Source organism: Muscardinus avellanarius (genome assembly GCF_963383645.1).
Source record: "Muscardinus avellanarius genome assembly, chromosome: 3".
NCBI classification, from domain to species: domain Eukaryota; kingdom Metazoa; phylum Chordata; class Mammalia; order Rodentia; family Gliridae; genus Muscardinus; species Muscardinus avellanarius.
In genome coordinates this window covers 11,907,690-11,930,846 of record NC_137788.1, presented here as the reverse complement: position 1 = coordinate 11,930,846, position 23,157 = coordinate 11,907,690, and the positions used below count along the sequence as shown (strand labels likewise).

The following is a 23,157-nucleotide window of genomic DNA, read 5'->3' as shown; positions in this document are numbered from 1 at the left end:
GGGGCTGAGAGCCAGGGCTGGGCTCCCAAGCAGCCGGGCGGCCAGGGTGGGCTGGCGTTGCAGCCTCAGAAACAGCAGGACGGAGCAAGGGTGGCCAGGCTCGTGAGACCCCCCACTAGCTCCGGGCAGACAATTGCAGGTGTTTAGCAGAGGTCCCAACAGAGGCCAAGCCTCGCGCTTGGCCCCCTGTGGGCCGCCCTCTCCCATCCCACCGGCCGCTGGGCACCGGGGCGGGGCGGGCGGTGGGCCGCGGCCCCGGCTACTTGAAGGTGGACTGCAGCTCCTTGAAGGCTGCCTTCCGCTGTTTCATCTCCTCCGCCTGCTTCTTCCTTTCCTCCTGCTCCGCCTTGATCTCCTCCTCAAAGCGGCTGGACACGTTGATGGCCTGCACCTGGGGGCACGGGTACGGGGTCAGGGCCAGGGCCAGGGCCCCTCCTGACCCACCCAGTCACACTCAGCTCCGGCTCTCACAGGCTCTGGCCCCAAGCCTCAGTTTCTCCACCTAGAACCTGGTGCTCAATGAATCTGACCTCATAGGTTTGTTGGGAGGATTAAAACAGATAAGGCACCGGGCGTGGTGGCGCACCTGCGCTTGGGAGGCGGAGACAGGAGGATCGCGCAGGTTCGAAGCCAGCCGTGCTGGTTTAGGAGACCCTGTTTCCAAATAAAAATATAAAAATAGGTCTGGGAGTGTAGCCTGGAGGTAGAAGGGGCTTCCAGGAACCCCAGTACCACTAAAAAAAAAAAAAAAAAAAAAAAAAAGAAAGAAAAAAATAAAACAAGGCAAACCAAGTGTGGTGGTACCCACCTCTGATCCCAGTACTTGGGAGGCTGAGATAGGAGGATCGCAGGTTCAAGGACAGCCTCAGCAGAGTGAGACTCTCATGCCCAAATTAGGGAGTCTTAGGGATACCAGAGGGACTCCAATGGAGAGGAAACCTCAGCAAAGCTAGAATGGAAGGATGGGAGAGGAAGAAGGCTGAGGTTGATTAATGAAGGAGCTACACAGAATTTGTGTAAAAATATAAATATAGCATGGTTGACCTGGACACTCGTTGTTGGGAGGGGGAAGGAAGGGGGAAGAGCATGAAGCTTAGTCTGAATGTGTGCCATTTCATACATTCGTATGGGCGTGCTGACGCACCCTTGTCATCCCCGCGCTTCGGAGGCGGAGACAGGAGGATCGCACGGGTTCGAGGCCAGCCTCGGCTACTTGGTGAGGCTCTCAGCAACTTAGTGAGACCCTGTTTCCAAATAAAGTTATAAAATAGGTCTGGGAGTGTAGCCTGGAGGTAGAAAAGCCCCTGGGTTCCACCCCCAGTACCACCAAAAATAAATAAATAAATAAATGTAAAAAAGTTAAAAAATACTTATTTTATTAAAAAAAAATCTGTTCAAAGATGAAAAAAAAAAAAAAGAGATTCTCATCAACCTAGTGAGACTCTGTTTCAAAATAAAAATAAAATAGGGCTGGGAGTATAGCTTGAAGGTAGAATGCCCCTAGGTCCAATCCTCAGTCACATATATACACACACACACAAAAACCCCCAAAACCAAAAACAAAACAAAACCCAACACAACCAGGTAAGGTGTACCCAGTGGTGGATGAAGAGTCAAGGTTCCATAAATGGCCATTACTAGAGCCATCTTTGTTTCATGACCCCAAAACCTACTGCACTCCAGTTCCATTTATAAGGCCTGAAATGTTCCATCAATGCCCAGAGGGAGGTGAGAGGAGGATTTTGAAAGGAAGGGTCTTAACAGAGAAAGAGGGGCTGGCGCTCTCAAGGCCCCGAGCATAACGCGGCAGCCACAGGACTGCACCTGTGCCCTCCACCTACGCACGCCTCAGAGGGGTGGGGGCTGTGCCTGGCCAGAGCGGCCCCTCGCTTCCTCCAGCCTGGGAACCATGGCTGCTCTGCTTCTGGGCCTGCTCCGCTGTCTCCAGGTGCTAGGGGCCCTGCCCACCCCGCAGGGCGTCAACTCCACATCTCCGCAGCCTCGGGAGGACAGGGAGGGCTGGGCGAGCCATCAGGCCAACCGGGGGCCCAGCCAGCTGCCTCTGCACAGGCCCAGGCTCCTCACCTTGGCCTCGAAGAAGCTCTTCGCCCCCTTGACACCCTCTGTGGAAACGTCGATCTCCGAGAGGCGGGCCAGCACGTGCAGCCCGCTGTCCTCCTGCAGCTCCCCGGCTGCCGCCTTGCGGAAGATCAGGAGGAACTGAGGAGGGAGAGAGGAACTGAGGAGGGCATGAGCAGGGACGAGGGGCCCAAGTCCCTGCTGTACCCCGGCGTCCCGCAGGGCTGGCCTGGCAGCTGCGCTCTCAGCCCTCTGTGCCCCAGAACCTTCCCTCCTGGGCTCCATTTGCCCGCCTGCAGGGTGGAGGTAAGGGGCTCGTCTGCTTTCCAGGATCCTGGGTTACGGTGGCCCTGCTCCATCCACACACAGCTCAGTTGGGAACTTACCTCGTAGCTTTGCCTTGCATGGCTCCCCAAATGAGTCTGCCCCAGATTCCATGATAGAGCCCCACAGGCACTAACTACTGTGTCCATTCTGCAGAACCAGGACGGCCCGAGACAGTGACAGGCTTGCCTGATGTCCCAGTGCCGGGATTCGAACCCGTGTCCTCTGACTTGGGACCGCGCCCTGGACTGCCCATGCGTTCCTCTCCAGCCTCCCTGAAACGTCAGCCAGCTCTCCCTGGCGAGGGACTCTCCCCTGAGGCCACTGGCCCTGCATTTAACCCATGCTGCTTGGGGTCTAGGACCATTCCTAGCTGGATTCCAGCTGCCTTTTCCTCCCTGGTAAAACAGGCCTGTCCTGGCTCCTCCCCGTGGGAAGAGACATCCTGCATGTGATCCGAAACACAGCGTTGTGATGTCTGCCTTAAGTGTCTCCTTTTCTATATTCCAGGACGCTTGGAGCACAGGGCCCTTCTCTGACCCCAGGGCCTGTGCAAGGCTGGGTATACAGAAATCACTCGATATCTGCTCTGTTCAGGAAGGGCTGCACGCCCCGCCTCCTCTTCACTAAGAACCTGGCCTGCTATCGCTGTAGGGTGTCCATGAAGCCTCACACGGCCAAACGTCAGCCCCCCACAGCTGGCTGCCCGTGCCAGTGTTTTCCAGTAGCGAAGGGGCGTAGTCCCTCCCCACCCCCTGCCACTGGGCCCTGGGACAGCGGCAGGGCTTACCTCCCGGAAGCTGAGCTTGCTGTCCAGGTCCTCGTCCACCTCCTTGATCATGTTCTTCAGGCCCAGGTGGGTCTGGGGTGCCTCGAGTTTCTCCATCATAAGTTTTAGCTCCATCAGGTCGATGAAGCCGTCCCGCCCAGCATCGTACCTGTGGGCACAAAGAGAGAGGCCATGGCACCTCTTATCCGACCCATCGGGGAGGTTGCGAGCCGGAGAGCAGGGATCCGGGGGGCTCAGAGGGCACGGTCCACTGGCATCCATCCTGTCGCAGCTGGAAGGGCCTCAGCCCAGGCAGAGCGCGGCTGTGTGGCTCAGCTCCCGCTTGGTCACCTGCGCTGACGGGGACCTCACCACCTGGCTTGGCGGCAGCCTTCTGCGTGTTGAAGAACGCTAACTTTTTCACCAGCCTGTGTAACGAGGTGGCTGAAACCGCCTCCTCCCTGTACTGAACTGAAAGAAGGAACTCGCATGCCGGAGGGTGTGGACCGGGTTCCGAGAAGAGCGCTCTCTGGCATCTCTAGCCCCTACTGGCTTCCTGGCATCTCCGCCTCGCCTCTCCCCGACTCCCTGGCCCCACTTAGGTGGCAGCCACTAGTGGGCAGGGCGTCTCAGCCTCAGAGCCTCAGCCTGCTCGGCAGGATGGTTCCTTGCTGGGGGTAGAGGAATGCTTGGGATAGTGTAGAATGTTCTAGTAGCATCCTTCCGGGGTGGTGACAACCAAACCTGTCCCACAGGGGCAAAATCATTCCCAGTGAAGCACAGGAGAGAGGCTGAGGCAGGGATGTGAAATGGCAGCCTCTACCCTTTTGTGCTGGGGATGGGGATGGGCCCCAGGCCTGATGCCTGCCAGGAGGCGCTCGACCACTGAGCGGCACCCGGCCCTAGGCGTCTCCCACCATGGAGCGGGTGGCTCTTCCCATGCAGTGCCCGCTGTACTGGGGTCTCCTTCATACCCCCCAACTTATGTTAACTTCTGGAGGGGGGCTAAAAAGCACACAATGGGTGCCCCAAAGTGCTAAGCAGCCAGGGAGGGGTGGCACACTCTTATAATCCTAATATTTGGGAAGCTGAGACAGGAGGATGGCAGGTTTGAGGTCAGCCTCAGCAACTTAGTGAGACTGTTTCAAAATAAAACACAAAATAGGGCTGTAGCTCAGAGGTAGAATGCCCCTGGGTTCAATCCCTAGTACCTCCCCCCAAATGTTATTAAGGAGCTAGGCATGGTGATGCATGCCTGTAATCCTAATATTTTAGAGGCTGAGACAGGAGGATCCTAAGTTTGAGGCCAGCTTCAGCAACTTAGCAAGACCTTGTTTACAAATAAATATAAAAACAGGGCTGGGATGTAGCCGGAAAGTAGAATGCCTCTGGGTTCAATCCCCAGCACCACACACACACACACACACACACACACACACACACACACAACCCATGAATAAACAAGGATTCCCGAGGGTCTCTGCTTTTGTCCAGGGGCAGAAGGCAGGGCTATGGGTCTGGGTGGCAGGAGGCCTGACTTCTCAGAGGTGCAGGCCTGGGGTGTGTCCAGGGAACGCGCTGTGCCACAGGCCTGTGGGGACGGCCCGGCGTGGCACAGGGCTGTGGTGATAGCGAGGCCTCTGCCCACGCCCTTCTTTTCTTCTATCACAACCGCCTGGCAGAGTCGGGACAGGCGGGCAGGGCCCGCGTGTCCCCCTCCCCGGCCTCCTTGTTATGGCTGCAGACACAGAGGGCCTGAGCTGCAGAGACTCGCGACTCCTGTGCCCTCTTGGCCCGCCCAGCTCCCCTAACCCTTCTCTAGTTGCCCCTGAGTTTTGCACAGTATGGACCCCAAATGCCAGGCGCTTACTAGAGTCTGTTTGTGCCAGGAATTTTACCCGCTTTATTTTACCTAACCCTCCTTGTAACCTTCTTTCACAACAGCTCGGAGAGTTAGAGCAATGGGCTGAAGGTCACACGGCAATAAGGAAGAAGCTGGATGTCCGCACCTTCTGCCAGGCTTGCAGTTGTGCGTTTGCCCTGCCGGCCCCCTCCCGGTCCTGGGTCTGCCTGCTGAGCACACACAGCCTGCCTGGACCATTTGTGCGAGGGGTATAAATAGTTCACAAGCGAGTGAGTCAGTGGTTGGAAGTGCTGCCTCTCGGGAAGGGAACGCAGGGCCTAGGCCTCTTCCCACCCCGGGCGGACGCAGCAGCTGGGGATTGAGGCTGAGGGCCCGCAGGCCACAGCTCCCTGGTCCAGCCTCCATCTCTGCAGCCTGTCCCGCGTGGTGGGGGCTGGGCAGCTACGACCCTGGGAGGGGATGTGGGAGCTGGTCTGCTGGCACAGGACACCCCCTCAGGAGCTCCCCTACTGTCTGACCTTGGGCTCCTGAACAGACTACAGAGGTTCTTAAGGGGTGTGTGTCCCCCAGGGGACATCTGGCACCATCTGGAGTCATTTTCTGCTCTCAGCTGGGGAGGGGATGCTGCTGCCTCTGGTAGGCAGAGGCCGGGGACACCTCAAGGCATCCTACTGTACACAGGACAGCACTCCCCATAAAAGATGGTCTGGCCCTGAATGTGAGGGGCGCCGCGCTGAGGAGCCTCATGTAATGGTGCCTCTCATGGGGCCGCTGTGAAGTCAGACTGAGGCCACGGTGACGGGCACTTAGCGGAGATCCCTGCGTGCAGAGTTGCTTGGGACATGGCACCTGCCACCACGCAGTGAGATTTAGTTTCATCTACTAAGCTCCTACTATGTGTCCAGCGCTCAGCAATCCTTGCAGGTCAGGTGTAGGGGAGGAGGACTGAGGAGGAGAGGGTGCTGGCTCGGCACCAGGGGGCCAGGGCAGCTGCAGCCCCAGCTGTAGTTTCTACTCAACTGTAGGAGTTTCTCCCAAAGCCAAGGGCAGCTCGGTTGCAGAGGAAGCGCAGATAAAACCGGGGCTGTGGATTCCTCAGTCTTTGGCAGCTGCCAGGTCTGCTGGGCGGCAGCTCAAACCACACTTCAGACCGCTGCCTGTATCCATCAAGGGCCAATTGATTACCGGGGCTGGACTTCAGCCTGGACAGGTTTGGCCCCCAGGGGACAGTGCAGGGGCTGGCCGCGATGCCGACAAACGCATCCCGAGGCCAAGTACAGCAGGGCCCCGCCCCGGGAGGTGGTGAGATGTCCTTGGGGACAGCCATCCGCCTGGTATCCTGGACCCTGAGGTTTTCTGAGGCCGGGGACCAGCCAGGGTTGGGGCTAATCTGATTGAAGATGGTCCTGAGGGGTGTGCCCATCAACCCCGCGGAGACTGAAAGGCCACCCAACCCCAGGAACCTCAATTTCCCCATCTGTATAAAAGGATTCACTCTATGACTGAGTATGGGCCACGGTACACACTAGCTAATAATCAATTCTTATTGGGGTTACTATCCACCTTTAGGATTATTACAGAGGAATGCGATTACAGATATAAAAGGGCTAGCACACAGTAGGTGCTTGAAACCTGTTGATTTCATTCTAATAATGGTGGTGGCTCTTGTACTGGGACCTCCCGTTTGTGCAGACGTGAATGGTTCCCTTCTTGTGGTCCCCCCTTTCTCCCTGGTCCATGGGGGTCCCACATTCTCAAGCCTTTAGGGCTGGGGGCCCCGCCCGAGCCTGCCTGGGAAGCAAAGCCCCTGGGCCAGGAGCTCAGCACATTCTCTAGCGCCAGGGCAGGCGGCTGGGCCTGGCACCGTGCCCACATTCCAACCCGCCTCTCCTGAATAGTTCTCACTGGGGAGGGCCCAGCAGCTGCCACCCTGGATGCTGGCGACAATATCCTCTCCCATCCCCCTCTGATCGCAAGCACCCAGCGAGGCTATCACCAGGGTGGAGCACGTTCCTGCCCGGCTGGCTGCTTCCCCGACCCTGACCCCTGCTTCCCTGACCCCCGACCCCTGCTTCCCTGACCCCTGACCCCACGCCAGAATTGGTCACTAGTGGCTGACTCCAGTGCTCACCCCCTTTTACAATATTATCATGACTGGCTGCTCAGGGTTGGAAGGGATATTGAAAGTCATTTGCCCTTCCCGAGGGTCAAATACCCAGTGCAGTTTTCCTGCTTGGTGCCTTGATTACCTCTGAGGACAGGGAGCTCACTCCCTTTGGCCTTGGCACTGTTGGTGCTCCTCAAACTTGGCCCCTCCCTGCAGCCGTGCCGAGCAGCCGGATGGCAGAATGGAGCAGAATGAAGCAGAACGGAACATTTGCCACAGCCGCTGCTCAGGCAGAGGGAGGGAGCAGTTGTTCTGGTAACACGGGGTACCCCGATTCTGTCCCTCCCAGTTCCCATCTCTGGCCTTTGCTGATGGCCCCTCTGGACACGCAGGGCTCCAGGAGAGGATGCTGTTTACAGTGCAGGAGTTTGGACTCAGCAATTTTTATTATTATTATTATTATTATTATTATTATTATTATTATTATTATTACAGTACTGGGGATGGAATCCAGGGGCATTTTATCTCTGAGCCACACATTAATTCTTTATTTTGAAACAGCGTCTGAGTTGCAAAGGGCCTCACTAAATAGCTGAGGCTATATGTGAACTGTGATCCTCCTGTCTCAGCCTCTCAAATGCTTGGATTACAACTGTGCGCCACCACGCCTGGCTTTAATTATTATTATTATTATTATTATTATTATTATTATTATTATTATTACTTTTGGTACTGGGAGTGGAACCCAGGGGCTTTTCTGGCTCTGGGATATACTCCCAGACCTATTTTTTATACTTTATTTGGAAACAGGATCTCACTAAGTTGCTGAGAGCCTCACTAAGTAGCTGAGGCTGGCTTTGAACCTGTGCGATCCTCCTGTCTCAGCCTCCCAAGCATTGGGATTACAAGCGTGCATCACCACGCCCGGCTGGTTTTAATTATCATCATTAATATCTACCTTTCAGGTTATTAAGGAGTAATTACGATGAGAGATATAAAACAGTGGGCACATAGTAGGCGTTTAAATCTTGCTAATTTCATTGATTTAATAATAGCAGCTGTCACACTGGCCCTTCCCCAGCCTGTTCTGGGGGGGGGGGCAGTGGTTCTTGGGCCTCTAGTCTATGTCCTGGGAAAAATGGTAAGCCAGGTTCCTTGGGGGCAGGAAAGGTCTAGAAGATAGAACATTTCTGCCCTTGCTGGGTGCTCTGGCCAGCGTGGCCCTGCCCCCTCCCTAAGGAGGACGTTCAGGTGACCTCTTGGTTCCCCGTAACCAGTGCCCAGCAGCTCCACTTCGGCACGCCCACCCAGCTGCCTGATTCAAATGGGGAAGGGGAAGCCCAGCCCTGGCCACTTCCTTTGGTCCTATCTGCAGAATCTGACCTTGATCTGTTGTCCCATGCGAGCCCAGGCGGGGAGGGAAAGACACAGACAGAAGCAAAAAGAGAGACACAGGGAGAAACAATGTGCGGTTCCCATGGCTCCCATGGCTTTTCAGTGACTAAGAACCAAGTGAAAGCCGGGCGTGGTGGCGCACGCTTGTCATCCCAGCGCTGGGGAGGCTGAGACAGGAGGATCGCACAGGTTCGAAGCCAGCCTCAGCTACTTAGTGAGGCTCTCAGCAACTTAGTGAGACCCTGTTTCCAAATAAAGTATAAAATAGGTCTGGGAGTATAGTCCGGAGGTAGAAAAGCCTCTGTGTTCCACCCCTAGTACCACCAAAAAAAAAAAAAAAAAAAAAAAAATCAAGTGAGGTCCTGTTCAGGCATAGGGACACCTTACTCCTCGAGTCTGACAACACCCTCCCACCCTCCCACTGAACCACAATCCAGCCCAGAGGGTTGTAGCATTCGAAGCTGGATCTCGGCTGGCTCCCTACTCCCTGCTTGCTCTTAAGAATAACGTGTGGGGCTGGAGATGTCGCTCAGGGGCAGAGCGCTGGCTTAGCGCGAGGTTCTCGGTGGATCCCAGCACTGCAAAAATAAACTGTTATGATGATTACGAAGTACATTTACTTAACGGTGCGGCGCCTGATGTTATTTGGCCCCATCTCCCTCCATTCCTCGTTATCCCAGAGCAGCTCACAGTAACCTGCTTAGGGTCCCCTTAGGCCCGCCCCTCGAGGGGAGCAGGGAGTGAGCATGTGCTTCTGTGTGCACCCAGGAGCCCCTGGGTTAAGACTGGGAAGGCTCCTCTGGGCTCGCCTGGCTAGCCACACCTGTCTGGCAGGAACCTTCCTCTGCTCTCCCTGAAAAGCAGAAGTCAGCCAAGGCGAGGGCCAGGGGGCTGAGCGGCCGTGGTGCCAGGACTGTCCTTGGGAGGCTGCGGGTGTGTGTGTGTGTGTGTGTGTGTGTGTGTGTGTGTGTGTGTGTGACTCCGCCTCCTCTGGCAGGGCCAGCATTGTGGGAAGGGCCTGGACAGCCCTGAGGCCCTGGGGCCTGGCACACCTGAGCCCGGCCTCTTCTGGCTGAAGCCAGGCCTCAGCCACTGAGGCCGGGAGGATGGAGGAGGAGAGGAGAGGCAGGCAGGAAGGGAAGTAGTCCCCAGAGGAGGGAGAAGAGGGGTGCCTCAGATACAGAGGGGAAGCGGGAGGGTCAGAGTGGCCCCAGGCTGGGGAAGTCCTCCCTCCTGGGGTGCGGGGCAGCGCCCCCAGACAGCGTGGCTCAGAGCTGCAACAGGTGAGGACCCAGCCTCTGTCCTCCACAGAGGTCCTCCTCCCCCAACCATAAACACAGCGCCTGGGCCTCCCAGGGCTGCTGTCTTTCATGAGAGCCTTCAGTCCTCATTTCTAGTTCTTCTTTTGGGGGAGGAGGGTGCTGGGGTACTGAGCTATATCCTTAGCCTTCCCTTTTTTGGTAGTACTGGGGATGGGACTCAGAGCCCTCTAACTCGAGCCTATGTCCCCAACCATATTTTATTTGGAAATAATTTTTTTTTTAAATTTGGGTCTCATTAAGTTGCTAAGAGCCTCACTAAGTTGCTGAGGCTGGTCTTGAACCTGTGACGCTCCTGTCTCAGCCTCCTAAGTACTGGGATTACAGGGGTGCACCCCCCATATCTGGCTGCTCAGTCCTTTTTTAAAAATTTTTTTGCGGGTCTGGGGATGGAACCCAGGGGCATTCGACCTCCGAGCTACACCCCCGGCCCTATTTTTTATTCTTTATTTTGAAACCGGGTCTCCCTGAGTTACAGAGGGCCTCACTAAGTAGCTGAGACTGTCCGCGAACCACGATCCTCCGATCTCAGCCTCCCAAATGCTGGGATTACAAGCATGCGCCACCATGCCCGGCTCTTTTTTTAAATTTTAAAACAGGGTCTTGCTAAGTAGCCGAGAGTCTTAGGCTGGTCGTGAATCTGTGATCCTCCTATCTCAGCCTCCCAAGTACTGGGATTCCAAGTGTGCACCACGACGCCCAGCTACCGTCCAGGTGATTAAGTGCTAATTGATTCATTCCTCCTCTTTGGCTAATTGTCAAAGTCACGTGTGGCTGTCAATCAGAGTGCCCATTGGGCGGGAGGAAAGGAGGATTCTCACACTGAGTTCACATCACTCTGACCCAAAACAAAGGGCTGCTGCTAGCCTGGCAGCATGGAAGCCCCCTGGCATGGGGGTAAGTGTGGTGCTACCTGGAGGTCAGCCCAGATGACCACCAGGGCCCCACTAGGGGCCAGGGAGGGGGATGCTGACTTGGGGCTGATGGTGATAGTAACTTAGTAAGTACTTACTCTGTGCCAAGTACTGAGGTAAGCACTTTAGAGCCCTGTGAGGGGAATACTATTCTATCCCTGTTCCAGGATGAGGAATCGGAAGCTCAGAAAGGTTTAAGTGACTAGCTCCTGGATCCGCACCTGTGGTGTGTGTGTGTGTGTGTGTGTGTGTGTGTGTGTGTGTGTGTGTTACTGGGGAGAGAACCTAGAGGCATTCTATGCGGAGCTATACTCCTAACCCTCTTTTGATTTTGATTTTTGTTTTGAAACAGCATCTTGCTAAGTTGCTCAGAGCCTCACTAAGTTGCTGAAGCTGGTTTGAACCTGAGATCCTCCTGGCTCAGCCTCCCAAACACTGGGATTACAGATACGCGGCACCAGGCCTGGCTCTCTGGATCAAATCCCAGGCTTGTAGATTTGGGAGGCCCAGCTCCTAAACCCTGCAGGGGAGGATCGGCAGAGGGGTGGTGGCTTCAGGAGCTTGTGTTGTGAAGAACTAGACAGCAGGAAAGGGAGGCTGCTTCTCTGACTCAAGGGGTCATGAGATGAGGAGGCCGGGGCGGGGCCGGGAGGCTGAGCAGGGCAGGGAACTAGGGCGCCTTCCTCAGATTCCAAGGCAGGCTCAGAATTACACGGCCAGCACCTTCCTGGCAGGTCTCAGCTTACAGAACCCTCCAGAGCCCCACCTAGCCCATGGCCAGGGGAGCTCTGGGGCTGTCCCGTGTCCCCCTTGCACTGGAGGGTTCTAAAAAGAGCCCTGGATGGGTGGGCGGTGGAAGGATTAGAGGTGATGGATACAGCCTGAGGCCACGTGCCCCGGGCCGGCCACAAGAGTGCACAGATCTCCAAGAAGCAGCCAAGAGGCAGGAAACACTTCCCACCACACAGCCACCACAGAAACCCCCGAGACCCCGAGAAAGTCACCACCGTCTTCTGGGTCTCGGGCTCCTCTTCTGTGAAATGGGTCTCACCCAGGAGGGAGGTCCATGGGTGTTAAATGTGATCCATGACAGAGGGCCTGAGCCCTCGATCTCCTGTGTGTGTGTGTGTGTGTGTGTGTGTGTGTGTGTGTGTGTGTGTACTGAACCCAAGGACACTCCCCCTGAGATACACCCCAGCACAACTTTATCTTATTTTGAAACAGTCTCCATAAGTTATCTCACACTGGCCTTGAACACCCCTGGGACCCTCCTGTCTCAGCCTCCCAAGGGATTCCAGGCCCAGCCGCCACCACGCCTGGCTCTATTTTCTTCTGATCGTATCCTCAGGACCCAGCTGTTGAAGCCAAAAGGAATGGATGGACTCTAAGACTCTGGGAGGTAGAAGGAATCGGAACACCCAGGAAGTACTACGGCAAAGCGCAAGGGGACCGCTGGGAGTCATCAGCTATAGCCTGCTCTGTGAACAGCTGGGTAGACTGAGGCCCAGAGATGGCAGGCAGGACAGAAGCCCAGCTTCCCACTTCTGGCTGCGGAGGAAGGCCAGCTCCCAGCTCCCCGTGCTTGGCTCTGGCAGTGGCTTCCCAGGCAGGCGGGCTCCCCTCCTCCCTGCCCTGGCTGCGATCCCCAGGCCCTGCTGGGACCCGGGAGGCTGCAGCCCCACTTGGACAGTGGCAGCAGAACGGGGGTTTTGTCCTCCACGAGAGCCCGTCTGGTGGCTGTTCACAGCCGGGACTCGGATGGGCTGGCCTCCCCTGGCACAGTGGAGCCTTGTTTCCTTGAATACAAAATCTGCGGCTCTGTGTCCTTGCCAGGGCCCCCGGCGGGTGGCACTTCCTTTTCTAGAGGTCCAGTTTCCTGGCCCATTCCCGCCCCAACACCCCAGCAGGCCGTGCCGGCGCCAAGAGGTGGCTGGGAGGGGCCCAGCTCCCCTGCTCGCCGTCAACGCCCCTCAACAAACCCGTCCCCACACAACCCACATAAACAGGCACACGTAACAGTCTCCTAGACTGTTCCCCCAGCGGTGTGGCCCTCCCAATCAAATCACAGCCCCATAGCCCTGCTTGTTTTGGGGTGCCTAGGTTATCCCTCAACTGCTCCATCTTTTGGGGGCACAGGGAAGCTATGAGAAGCCAAGAGAAGGAGGCCTCTGGGAGAAAGGAGTAACGGGTCGATGATGGGCCCGACAGGTGGGATGTCAGCTGTGCACACGGAAAGGGGTAACAGAGTGTGTTCTTTGACACGGCTGCACATATCTAGAACATAAAGTCCAGAAGAAAAGAACACGGTGTGTGTGTGTGTGTGTGTGTGTGTGTGTGTGTGTGTGTGTTACGGGGGATTGAACCCAGGTATGTTCTATCTCTGAGCTATACTCCCAGCCCTTTGTATAGCTTTTTATTTTGAAAAGGTTCTTGCTAAGTTGTTTAGGCTGGTCCAACCCTCCAATCCTCCTGTCTCACTCTCCCAAGTACTGGGATTACAGGCATCTGGCTAGAACCTGAGTTCTGAAACTTGACCTGGGCTCGAATCCCGGCCCCACCATTTTCTAGCTGTGTGGTCTTGGCGAGTCACTTATCTGTGCCCTGACTCCTCATCCGCGTGAGGGTGATGAAGTAAGTCTCACTCGTGGGGCTGCTGGAGGATCCCAGGAGCTGCTTACTCTGTGATTAAAGAGCCTCTGAACTCCCCACAGGCAAGTCTCCCATTAAGTCACTCCACAGCCATCCCGGGCTCGAGGACCATTCCAACTGTTTCCTGGAATGTGGGAAGTCCCACTATCAGGCTGGGTCAAGTCCCAGTCTTTCAGGCTGGGAGGAAACTTAGAAGAACTCTACCCAAGCCCGAGTCAGAGGCGAGCTCCTTGGGCCTGGACTTCCACACAGAGGTTCAGGGTGCTGGGGTCAAGGGCCTGACCCTTGGAAGAGTGTGGGGCTTCAGCCACCCGGATTAAAACCCAAACCCTCTTGCCCTGTTCTGGGGCTGAATGCAGAAGCTGCAGTGGGAGGTGGGAGGGAGTTCTTGAGCTGCAGGCTTGCGAAACTAAACACCCCCTTCCTGGGCTTCCTGCTTGGTGTCTGGGCGCCATCAGCTGCTGGTGGCTGCGGCTGACACCTCTCTGCCTGCCCAGCCACCTTGGAGCCAGCCATGAGGCACCATGTCGCACCTCTCCCTCCCTCAGCCTCAGCCTGCTGTGCTGGGTGGCTAGACCTCCTGTCTCCCCCACCTGGGAGGGCTCTTACCCCCTTCTGGATTCACTCCAGCCCAATGCTGTGGGGTGTCCCCTTCTCTAGGAGCCCGGGGTCAGGGCCAGGGGCCAGGAGATGGGGACGGCTAAAGATGGGGAAGAGGGGGCATTGGGCCAGCACAAATTTGGCTGGGGACACAGGAGCTGCTCACCTCCATCCCAACAGGGTAGACCTGAAGGGGAACTGGAGGCCCCTTCTAGCTCCTTCCCAGAGGTACTAAGTTCAGTTGCATAGGGAGTGGGAGGGCTGAGCCCACAGGCCCTGGGGATGTCCGCCTCTCCAGAACATGGGATGGGGGCACGTCAGCGCTAGGAGGGGTCCGTTTCTGAATGGTTGGGTGTGGGGCACCTGGGATCCCATGTGGGGAAGCAGGGGTGAGGGGCGCTGGGGACCCTGGAACAGAAAGCTGCTGGGTGCTGAGGGTGAGGGGAGGGACCAGCAGTGTGTGACGGGGGCCCCTCCCTGGGAAGACCACTGCGGGTCAGAGACTTGGGACCTGGCTAACAGCTCGGGAGAGGGGCAGGGTTAAAGGGGCGGTAGGGTCTTTGCACAGTTTGCTAGAGGGGCGGGGGGGGGGTGTCCCTGCCCGGAACCCACGTTATCAGGGATCTGAATAAGCATAGGAAAGGATAGGACCCCCAGGGAAGAGATGTGTCTGGCCTGGGTCCAGGGGACGGTCCCCCTTGAGAGGCACTGGGGGGCCTGTTTTTGATCAGCCTGTGTTGAGGTGGGGGTGGGGAATTCGAGTAGCCAGGATGGGGAGAAGGAAGGCCCCCCGGGCTCTCCATGCGTGTGTGCTGTGTGGATGATGGCGTGGCCTCGCTAACACGCAAGGGGTCCTGGGCGGATCATGCGGTGTGGTCGCTGGGGGCCTGGTGATTATCTGCCCCCCCCCCGCCCGTGTGCGCGCCCCTGGTGTACCGGGGACTGCATCCCTAGGCGGAGAGGGTTGCGTGCCAGGGTCCCCGGGGGTACCCCGGCTGGAGGCGGGTCTGGCAGCCTCGCGAGGGTCGGGAGGGGGCTGCGGGGTCCCCAGCCCGGGCTGGGGGGCTGCGGCCGAGGCCGGGGGCGGGCACTCACTGCTTGAACATCTTCTCCATGTCCTTGATCTGCTTCCTGGAGAACTCCTTGAACTCGGTGTAGGGGTTGAAGACGCGGCGGCTGGGCGACTGCGGCTCGCCGATGCCCTGGTTGAGGTCCGCGCGCCGCTGCAGCTTGGCGCTCAGCTCGCCGTCCGCGCTGCCCAGCGCCTCGGCCGCCTCGTCGGGCGCCCCGGCCGCCGCCGCCCCGTTGAGGCCGGGCTGCTCCGCCGGCTCGCCGCCGCCCTCGCCCTCCATCTGCAGCCGGCGGCTCAGCTTGCTGGCCAGCTCGTCCGTGGCCATGGTGGCCCGCGCGGCGCTCGCCTGGCCCGGCCCCTGCTCGCCGCGCCGCGCTCTTCCTCTTCCTGACACTCCCCGGCCCGGCGCCGCCCCCGGGGGCGGGACTTGGGGGCGCCCGCCCCGCCCCGCCCCGCCCGCCGCGGGCTCGGGGTTGCGGGGGGCCCAGGCGCGGGGCCCAGCGCCCGCCGCCCCCTGCCCCGGCCAGGCTGGGGGGCGCCCCCGGCAGCCATCCCCACCCGCGCCCTCCGAGGGGCGTCTGAGCGGGCGGGGGCCGCGAGGGGGGCTGCTCGCCCGCGGTTGGGGTGGGGGTCGGGGGCTCAGGGGGGGCGCCGCCCCCGGCCCCTTCTCTGGAATCCCCGCGCCATGAAGTCACGGGCCTGTGTCTGTGACATCCTGTCGGTTGCCATGGAGACGAGTGGAGGAGAAAGGCTGGCTCCTCCGAGAGGGTAGCAGGGGGCTGAAGGAGGTGGTGGACCCGGGAGCATGGATGCGGGTGGCTGGGGGAGTTTTCCGAGGCTGCAGCGGCTGGGAGACGACAGACCAGCAGCCGCCGGAGATGGGAATGGGCCCCGCCTCTGAAAGGTGCGGGTTCAAGAAGGCTGGGAGAAGGAAGGGGCTCATCCCCTCCAGCTCCATCAGTTCATGACTCCATGACTCCACAGAATAGCCGCTGGGCCAGGTTGTCACCTGGGACTCTACTTTTGAGAGGCTGACAGGGAAATGTGGATACTGCAGGGTTTGTTTGTTTGGGGTTTTTTGATGTTGTTTTGTTTTTGTGGTACTGGGGCATTCTACCTCTGAGCTACCATCTCCTAACCTATTTTATTTATTTATTTATTTACTTATTTATTTATATTAGGGATTGAACCCAGGGGCATTCTACCTCCAATCTATACCCCCAGCTCCCCCCCCCCCTTTTTTTAATTCTTCATTTTGGAACAGGGTCTCACTAAGTTGCAGAGGGCCTAAGTAGCTGAGGCTGGCTTGGAACCTGCGATCCTCTTGTCTCAGCCTCCCAAGTACTGGGATATAAGCGTGCGCCACCACGCCCGGCTTTAGAGAGGACTTGTTTCTGTGGTCTCATCTGTCACCCACAAAGTTGAGGAGCTCCAGCCTCAGAACCATGAGGCGCTGGTTATGATGAGAATTCCCAGGTTCCAATCCATCTAGACAAAGCTGATCCGGGGTGGGACCCAGGGATCTGTATTTTAACCATCACCCAGGGGAGTTCTGCTCACTCAGGTCTGAGCAGCGCTGATCTAGACGGAGGACTGGGCTCTGTGAATTTTCTTTGAAATGTTAGGACTTCGCTGAGGACTCTGCAGAACCTGCTCCCACCTGCCAAGGGGCAGAGAAAGATGGACGCGGGGCCTAAACCCGAGCGGGCAGGGTGAGCAAGCCGTTACGAGGTGGTTTGCACAGAAAGACAATTCATATGCGATGTCAGAATATCACTGAATGAAATTGAGAAAGCCTTCAGAGTTCAAAAACTGTGAAATTATCGCCTACTAGCTTGTGAGATTGTTTCCAAGTCCAATAGAGGTGTTTATCTTAATGATCTTGTTTTCCTACAGCTCAGAATTAAGTTTCTGCAGTTTGGTCCAGCTCCTTGCACAAAAGGCAGGTCTCCCTATCTCCCATAGGCAGCCTTGAAGGCCCCACTGGAAGAAAACAGTTTCCTAATCAGTGCAAAGGACGCGGGAGGGAGCTTGAACTGAAATGTTGACACTCAGGCTTGCAGATGCCAAGGTCTGCCAAGTCCTTGGTCTTCTTCACAAAGCGGCTCATTGTTTTCAAAACCCTTGCGAAGGCCAGGCGTCGTGACTCATGTTCCTAATCCTAGTACTTGGGAGGCTGAGACAGGAGGATCGCAGGTTCGAGGACAGCCTCAGCAAGTAGTGAGACTCATCAACCTAGCAAGGTTTTGTTTCCAAATAAGAAATAAAATTGGTCTGGAATGTAGCTCAGAGGTAGAATGCCTCTTTGTTCAATTCTCGGTACCACAAAAAAAGACCCTTGCAAACCTCAGTTTACTCAAACGTGATTTTTTATTTTATTATTTATTTGCGGTACTGGGGATTGAACCCAGGGGCGTTCTACCTCTAAGCTACACCTCCAGCCTTATTTTTTATTCTTTATTTTGAAACAGGGTCTCACTGAGTTGCAAAAGCCCTCACTAAGTAGTAGCTAAGGCCATCCTTGAACCGCGATCCTCCTGTCTCAGCCTCCCAAATGCTGGGATTACAAACGTGCACCACGCCCGGCTCTCAAACATGATTTTTAATGGTTCCGCATGAAGTGGGACTGCTTTTATTATGGGATGTATTATATCTGCTTCACATGGTAGTGGATTTAATGGTTTGGACATAATGTGAAGAATTGGTTTTCTTGGGGGAAAAAAAAACCCCAATTTATACAAATGTGATAAACCTGGGGCTTGGTTTGAGTGATTTGGACTGGCTGTGTATATTAAACTCTCTGGCCAGTTACCCATTTGCCTTGTGTGGGCAGGACCCCTGGATGGGAGGGCGGGCACCAAGACACACAGCTGGAGGAATTCCTTTGCCTGTGGCATCTTGTGAAGGGAGCTGAGCCTCGGAGCCTTGCTGTATTAACCTCAGCTCGGGAATTGCCTGCGCGATGGGTAAACCTTTAACACCTCTCAGAGCAGGGCTTGGTGGCACATGCCTGTAATCTCAGTACTTGGGAGGCTCAGACAGGAGGATCACAGGTTTAAGGACAGTTGCAGCAAGTAGTGAGACTCTCATCCACCTAGCGAGACCCTGCTTTAAAATAAAAACAAAATAGGAGCCGGGCGTGGTGGCGCAGGTTTGTAATTCCCAGTACTTGGGAGGCCGAGGCAAGGAGGATCGCGCAGGTTCGAAGCCAGCCTCGGCTACTTAGGCTCTCAGCAACTTAGTGAGACCGTTTCCAAATAAAATAGAAAATAGGTCTGGGAGTGTAGCCCACAGGTACAAGGCCCCTGGGTTCCATCCTCAGTACCCACCCCCCAAAAAAAACATAGGGCTGGAGTGTGTAGCTTGGAGATAGAATGCCCCTGAGTTCAAGCCCTAGTACCACAAAAATAATAAATAAATAAAAGGGCTGGGGGTGTAGCTCAGAGTTAGAATGCCCCTGAGTTCATCCCTAGTACCACAAAATAATAAATAAATAAATAAATAAATAAATGGGCTGGGGGTGTAGCTCAGAGGTAGAATGTCCCTGAATTCATCCCTAGTACCACAAAAATAATAAATAAATATAAAAAAGGGCTGGGGGTGTAGCTCAGAGGTAGAATGCCCCTGAGTTCATCCCTAGTACCACAAAAATAATAAATAAATATAAAAAAGGGCTGGGGGTGTAGCTCAGAGGTAGAATGACCCTGAGTTCATCCCTAGTACCACAAAAATAATAAATAAATAAATAAACAAACAAACAAACGGGCTGGGGGTGTAGCTCAGAGGTAGAATGCCCCTGAGTTCATCCCTAGTACCACAAAATAATAAATAAATAAATAAATAAATAAATAAATAAATAAATAAATGGGCTGGGGGTGTAGCTCAGAGGTAGAATGTCCCTGAGTTCATCCCTAGTACCACAAAAATAATAAATAAATATAAAAAAGGGCTGGGGGTGTAGCTCAGAGGTAGAATGCTACTGGGTTCAATTTCCAGTACAATAATAAATAAGTAAATAAATAAAACCCACCTCCTGGGTGGCTTTTCTCCCAGTTGACTGCAGAGCTGTGAGACCCCGGGACTTCAGGGTAAGATCGCTAGCCCCTCTGTCTTGGGTGTGGGCCCTGCCAACAGCGCTGACTGTTGTGTATCTGCCCCAAGGCCAGAGATGCAGGCCAAAGGCTGCATTTCATTTGAACTTTTTCCCTCTGAGGTCATTGGACTTCAGTAAAAAGCACTTATCCCCCCCCTCCCCCCAGAAACCAAAGGAGCATGAAGGAGAGAGAAGCCAAAGTAACTGGTGATTCCTGGTTGGAGATGAAACTTCCAGGAACGCTCGCCGGCTCACTCCTTCATTTGGAGAAATCATTTTGAATGACCCCAAGTTCTGTGCTCCGAGCGTGGATTCTGGCAGAAAGAACCGAGCTGACACATGGCGGCATGTGGTCATGGGGCAGGAATGATCTTGAGGAAGAATCACACCCTCGGCAAAGGATTTCACAGAGGCAGGGGCGAGCGAGAGCCCGCTCTGCAGATACTCCGGCGGCGGCCGAGCTAGGCGGACTTAGTCATCATTGACTTCTGTTTCTTTTCTTCCTCCCACATCTACTTGTATAACTGTCTTTTGGGGAGGGGCGAAGTCAGATTAAGAAAAACAACAGCAGTTTGAAGGAGTGGGGGGAGAAGGCTTAGGCAGAGCTTTTGGGCAAAGAGGAGCTGGCCAGTGGGGGCATGGGGGGCACTCCCGGGCCTGGCAGCACTGGGTGGTCCCTCCAGCCTGAGATGCTGGGAAGGCCAGAGGGGATTAGGGGAGGCTGTCAGAGATAAAGCCGGCTCATAAAATGCATTTTACAAATACCAGTATATTAATTAATCATCACAAACACTCCGCAGTCATCGGAAACCTTTGATGGGTTTGGGAGAGGTGCTCAGGGGTCAGTGTCCAGGGACAGCACTACTGACCACTTGGAGCAATTGTGGGGAGGGCAGAGGAAGGGGTCACAGCCTGGGCGGCCTCAGAGGCTGTCTTATCGCTTACAAAATCCGGAAGCCAGGGAAAGGCTGCAGTGGAGGTTAGTGGTGCCAGACGGGTGTGTGGGAGCCCTGAGTGAGGCAGGAAGAAAGGGGCTGGCGGGGTAGGGGCATCGACAGCTGCAGGGAGGAGCCAGTCCCTCTGCGGCGCTTTCTTCTGGGGTTATCCTGGATACTAGGAATCTACGTGAGAACCTGGATGGTCTCTCAGATTAGCTGCACATGCTCAGCTGGGCATGTTTTCTGCTTCTAAACCGTAGGCAGGTCAGTGCCTAACTGTCACAGTCTGGGGAGCCCTGCTTCAGATTCCCTAGGTCTGTGTCAGGAGAAAGGTGGAGGTACCTTAAAACCCAGCAAGGGCCAGGTCTGGGTGCACGCCTGGAACCACAGTCCTTGGAAGTCTAAGACCGGAGAGAGCGTGGTAGAGTCAGCCTAGTGAGACCCTGTTTCTAATCATCGGATGAATAAATGAATGGATGGGGATGGGGGCGGAATGCGGAGATGGAATGCCCCCAACTTCAATCCCCAGTACCACAAAAGAAAATAAAACAAAACCCCAGGCCGGGCGTGGTGGCGCACGCAAGCTTGTAATCCCCGCGCTTGGGAGGCGGAGACAGGAGGATCGCGCTGGTTCGAAGCCAGCCTCGCTGGCATAAGAGACCCTGTTTCCAAATAAAAAATATGAAAAAAAAATAGTTCTGTGAGTGTAGCCCGGAGGTAGAAGGGTTTCCAGGAACCCCAGTACCACCAAAAAATAAAACCCCAACAAGGTCACTTCTGCAGTGCCTTCCTGGACCCCTTCCAAAGATGGTATTAATATGAACAGCCAATTGTGGTTTTATACTGGCAGCTGCTGGTCTGAGACACTGTGCTGGCTTAGCCAGGCAATCGAGACCTATTTATAAGCGTGCTGGGCACTGGGGCTGGCCCTGGAATGCTGTGGGTTGGAGGCGAGCAGGGGTAGCTGTGTTGAAGTGTGAGATATATTGGCCCCCACACTGGGCGAGTGAGGGAGGCTGCATTTCTCCCAGTGAAACAGCCCTGCAGTTGGGACCCAGCACTTAGTAACCAGGAGGAAGTCTTCATCAGACATCTTGGGGCCCAGCTCCCAACAGGACTTCCTGGTTCAACCTCTGATCTGCAGAGCCCTGCCCCCGGGGCCAGTGCTGGAGAAAAATTTGTGGAATGAAATACAAGGTGTCCTGCGCTGCCTGAGGGCTTGGGGACAGATTCGGTATCTTTTCAGTGTCCCCTTCCGAGCATCCATCCCCGATGGCCCATTTTTAGGTCTCAAGGCCACTGCCAAGAAAGAGAAGCCGCTACAGTGACACCTCTGTGCACCCACATGACAGGACACAAAAGCGCTCTGAGCCCAGCCTCTCAGGTGTCTGTCCCCTGTCTCCTCTGAGGAAGTGGCACTGGCATCAGATAGGGTTTGGGGCTGTGTGACCTGCTGGCCCTGGGTATCACTGTGGCCCAGGGGTCATTTAAGCCTCTCTCTGCTCAGCAGAGAGGATGGAAAGAGGCCACCATGACAGGTAGCGCTGAACACCGCACGTGGCGGCTGCAAGGCACCGGGGCTTGGGACGCTGAAAGGGACACTGGGAAATTAATGGGGTAATACAGAGGAAGGGCAAGTCAGGTGAAAGAAATGGCACGGTGCCCAGGCCTGACGCCTGGCCTCAGGGATGCACTACAGAGAGCAGGGGAAGCCGGGCACGGTGGCGCACAACTGGAATCCCTTGACTTGGGAGGCTGACACAGGAGGATCGCAGTTTCCGGGCCAGCCTCGGTAACTTAGCGAGGCCCTGTGCAACTTAGTGACACCCTGTTTCCAAATAAAGAATAAAAAATAGGGCTGGGGTGTAGCTCAGAGGTAGAATGCTCCTTGGGTCCAATCCCCAGTACCACACAAAAAAATCAGGAGCCTAGAAGAAGGAGGGGCATCCCAGGGCAGCTTCCCTTCAGGACTGGTCCAGGGGAAGCAGGTGTTCCCGGCCACTGGCAAGGCAGCCACTGCGCAGCTGCGGCGCCCAGGTGGCAATAGGCATCCATGATTAGGAACCGGAAGTGGAGAACCCAGTGGGCCGAGCTTGGGCAAGTGACTCTGCCTTTCTGGCCTGAGTTGCATGTCTGTAACATGGCCTCTATTTCTCCCTCTCTCCCTCTCTCTCTCTCTGTGGTTCTGTGGTACTAGGGATGGAACCCAGTGGCATTCTACCTCCAAGCTACACCCCCAGCCTTATTTTTTATTCTTTATTTTGAAACAGGGTCTCCCTGAGTTGTGAAAGGCCTAAATAGCTGAGGCTGTCCATGAACTGCGATCCTCCTGTCTCAGCCTCCCAAATGCTGAGATTACAAGCGTGTGCCACCACACCCGGCTCAGTTACCTCTCTTTACTGGGAGTGCTTGGGAGGACTAGATAAGAAAACTCAGTGTCTAGTAAAACTCAAAATGTGCTGGGCGTGGTGGCGCACACTTGTAATCCCAGCATTTGGGAGGCTGAGACAGGAGGATCGCACAGGTTTGAAGCCAGCCTCAGCCACTTAGTGAGGTACTTTGCAACTCAGTGAGACCCTGTTTCAAAATAAAGAATTAAAAAAATAGGGCTAGGGATATATCTCAGAGGTAGAATGCCCCTGGGTTCCATCCCTAGTACCACACGCACCAAAAAAAAAAAAAAAAAAAAAAAAGGAAAAAAGAAAAAAAGAAAGAAAAAAACATCAAAATGCTCTCAAAGGTGAAGACAGTGGTCAGCTGATCTCACTGTAGTCAGGTGGCAGGGCACAGCTGTGCAGATATTAATAATCTAGTCTGGGTGACAGTTTAACCCAAGGGTTGGACAATCTGGCCCACTGTTCATTTTTATAAATAAAGTTTTATTGGAACAAGGCCATGTTCATTCATTTACCTGCCATATTGCAATGGCCGACTTGAGCAGTGGCACCAGAGGCCCTGTGGTTGACAAAGTCTAATGGCTTCTTACAGAGACAAGGCTTTTGTTATTTGTCCCTTTGCAGGAAAATTTCCCAAC

At 55.4% G+C, this 23,157-nt stretch overlaps 1 protein-coding gene across 1 annotated transcript; it reads right to left on the bottom strand.

Moving 5' to 3' along the window:
• Positions 1 to 259: 259 nt before the first annotated feature.
• On the bottom strand, positions 260 to 15,417 carry EFHD2 (EF-hand domain family member D2; the record flags this gene model as incomplete). Its single annotated transcript, XM_080693502.1, has 4 exons — positions 260 to 391; positions 2,086 to 2,220; positions 3,194 to 3,341; positions 15,116 to 15,417. 4 exons carry the CDS (start codon positions 15,415 to 15,417, stop codon positions 260 to 262), a joined length of 717 nt encoding a protein of 238 aa, XP_080549628.1.
• Positions 15,418 to 23,157: the final 7,740 nt, after the last annotated feature.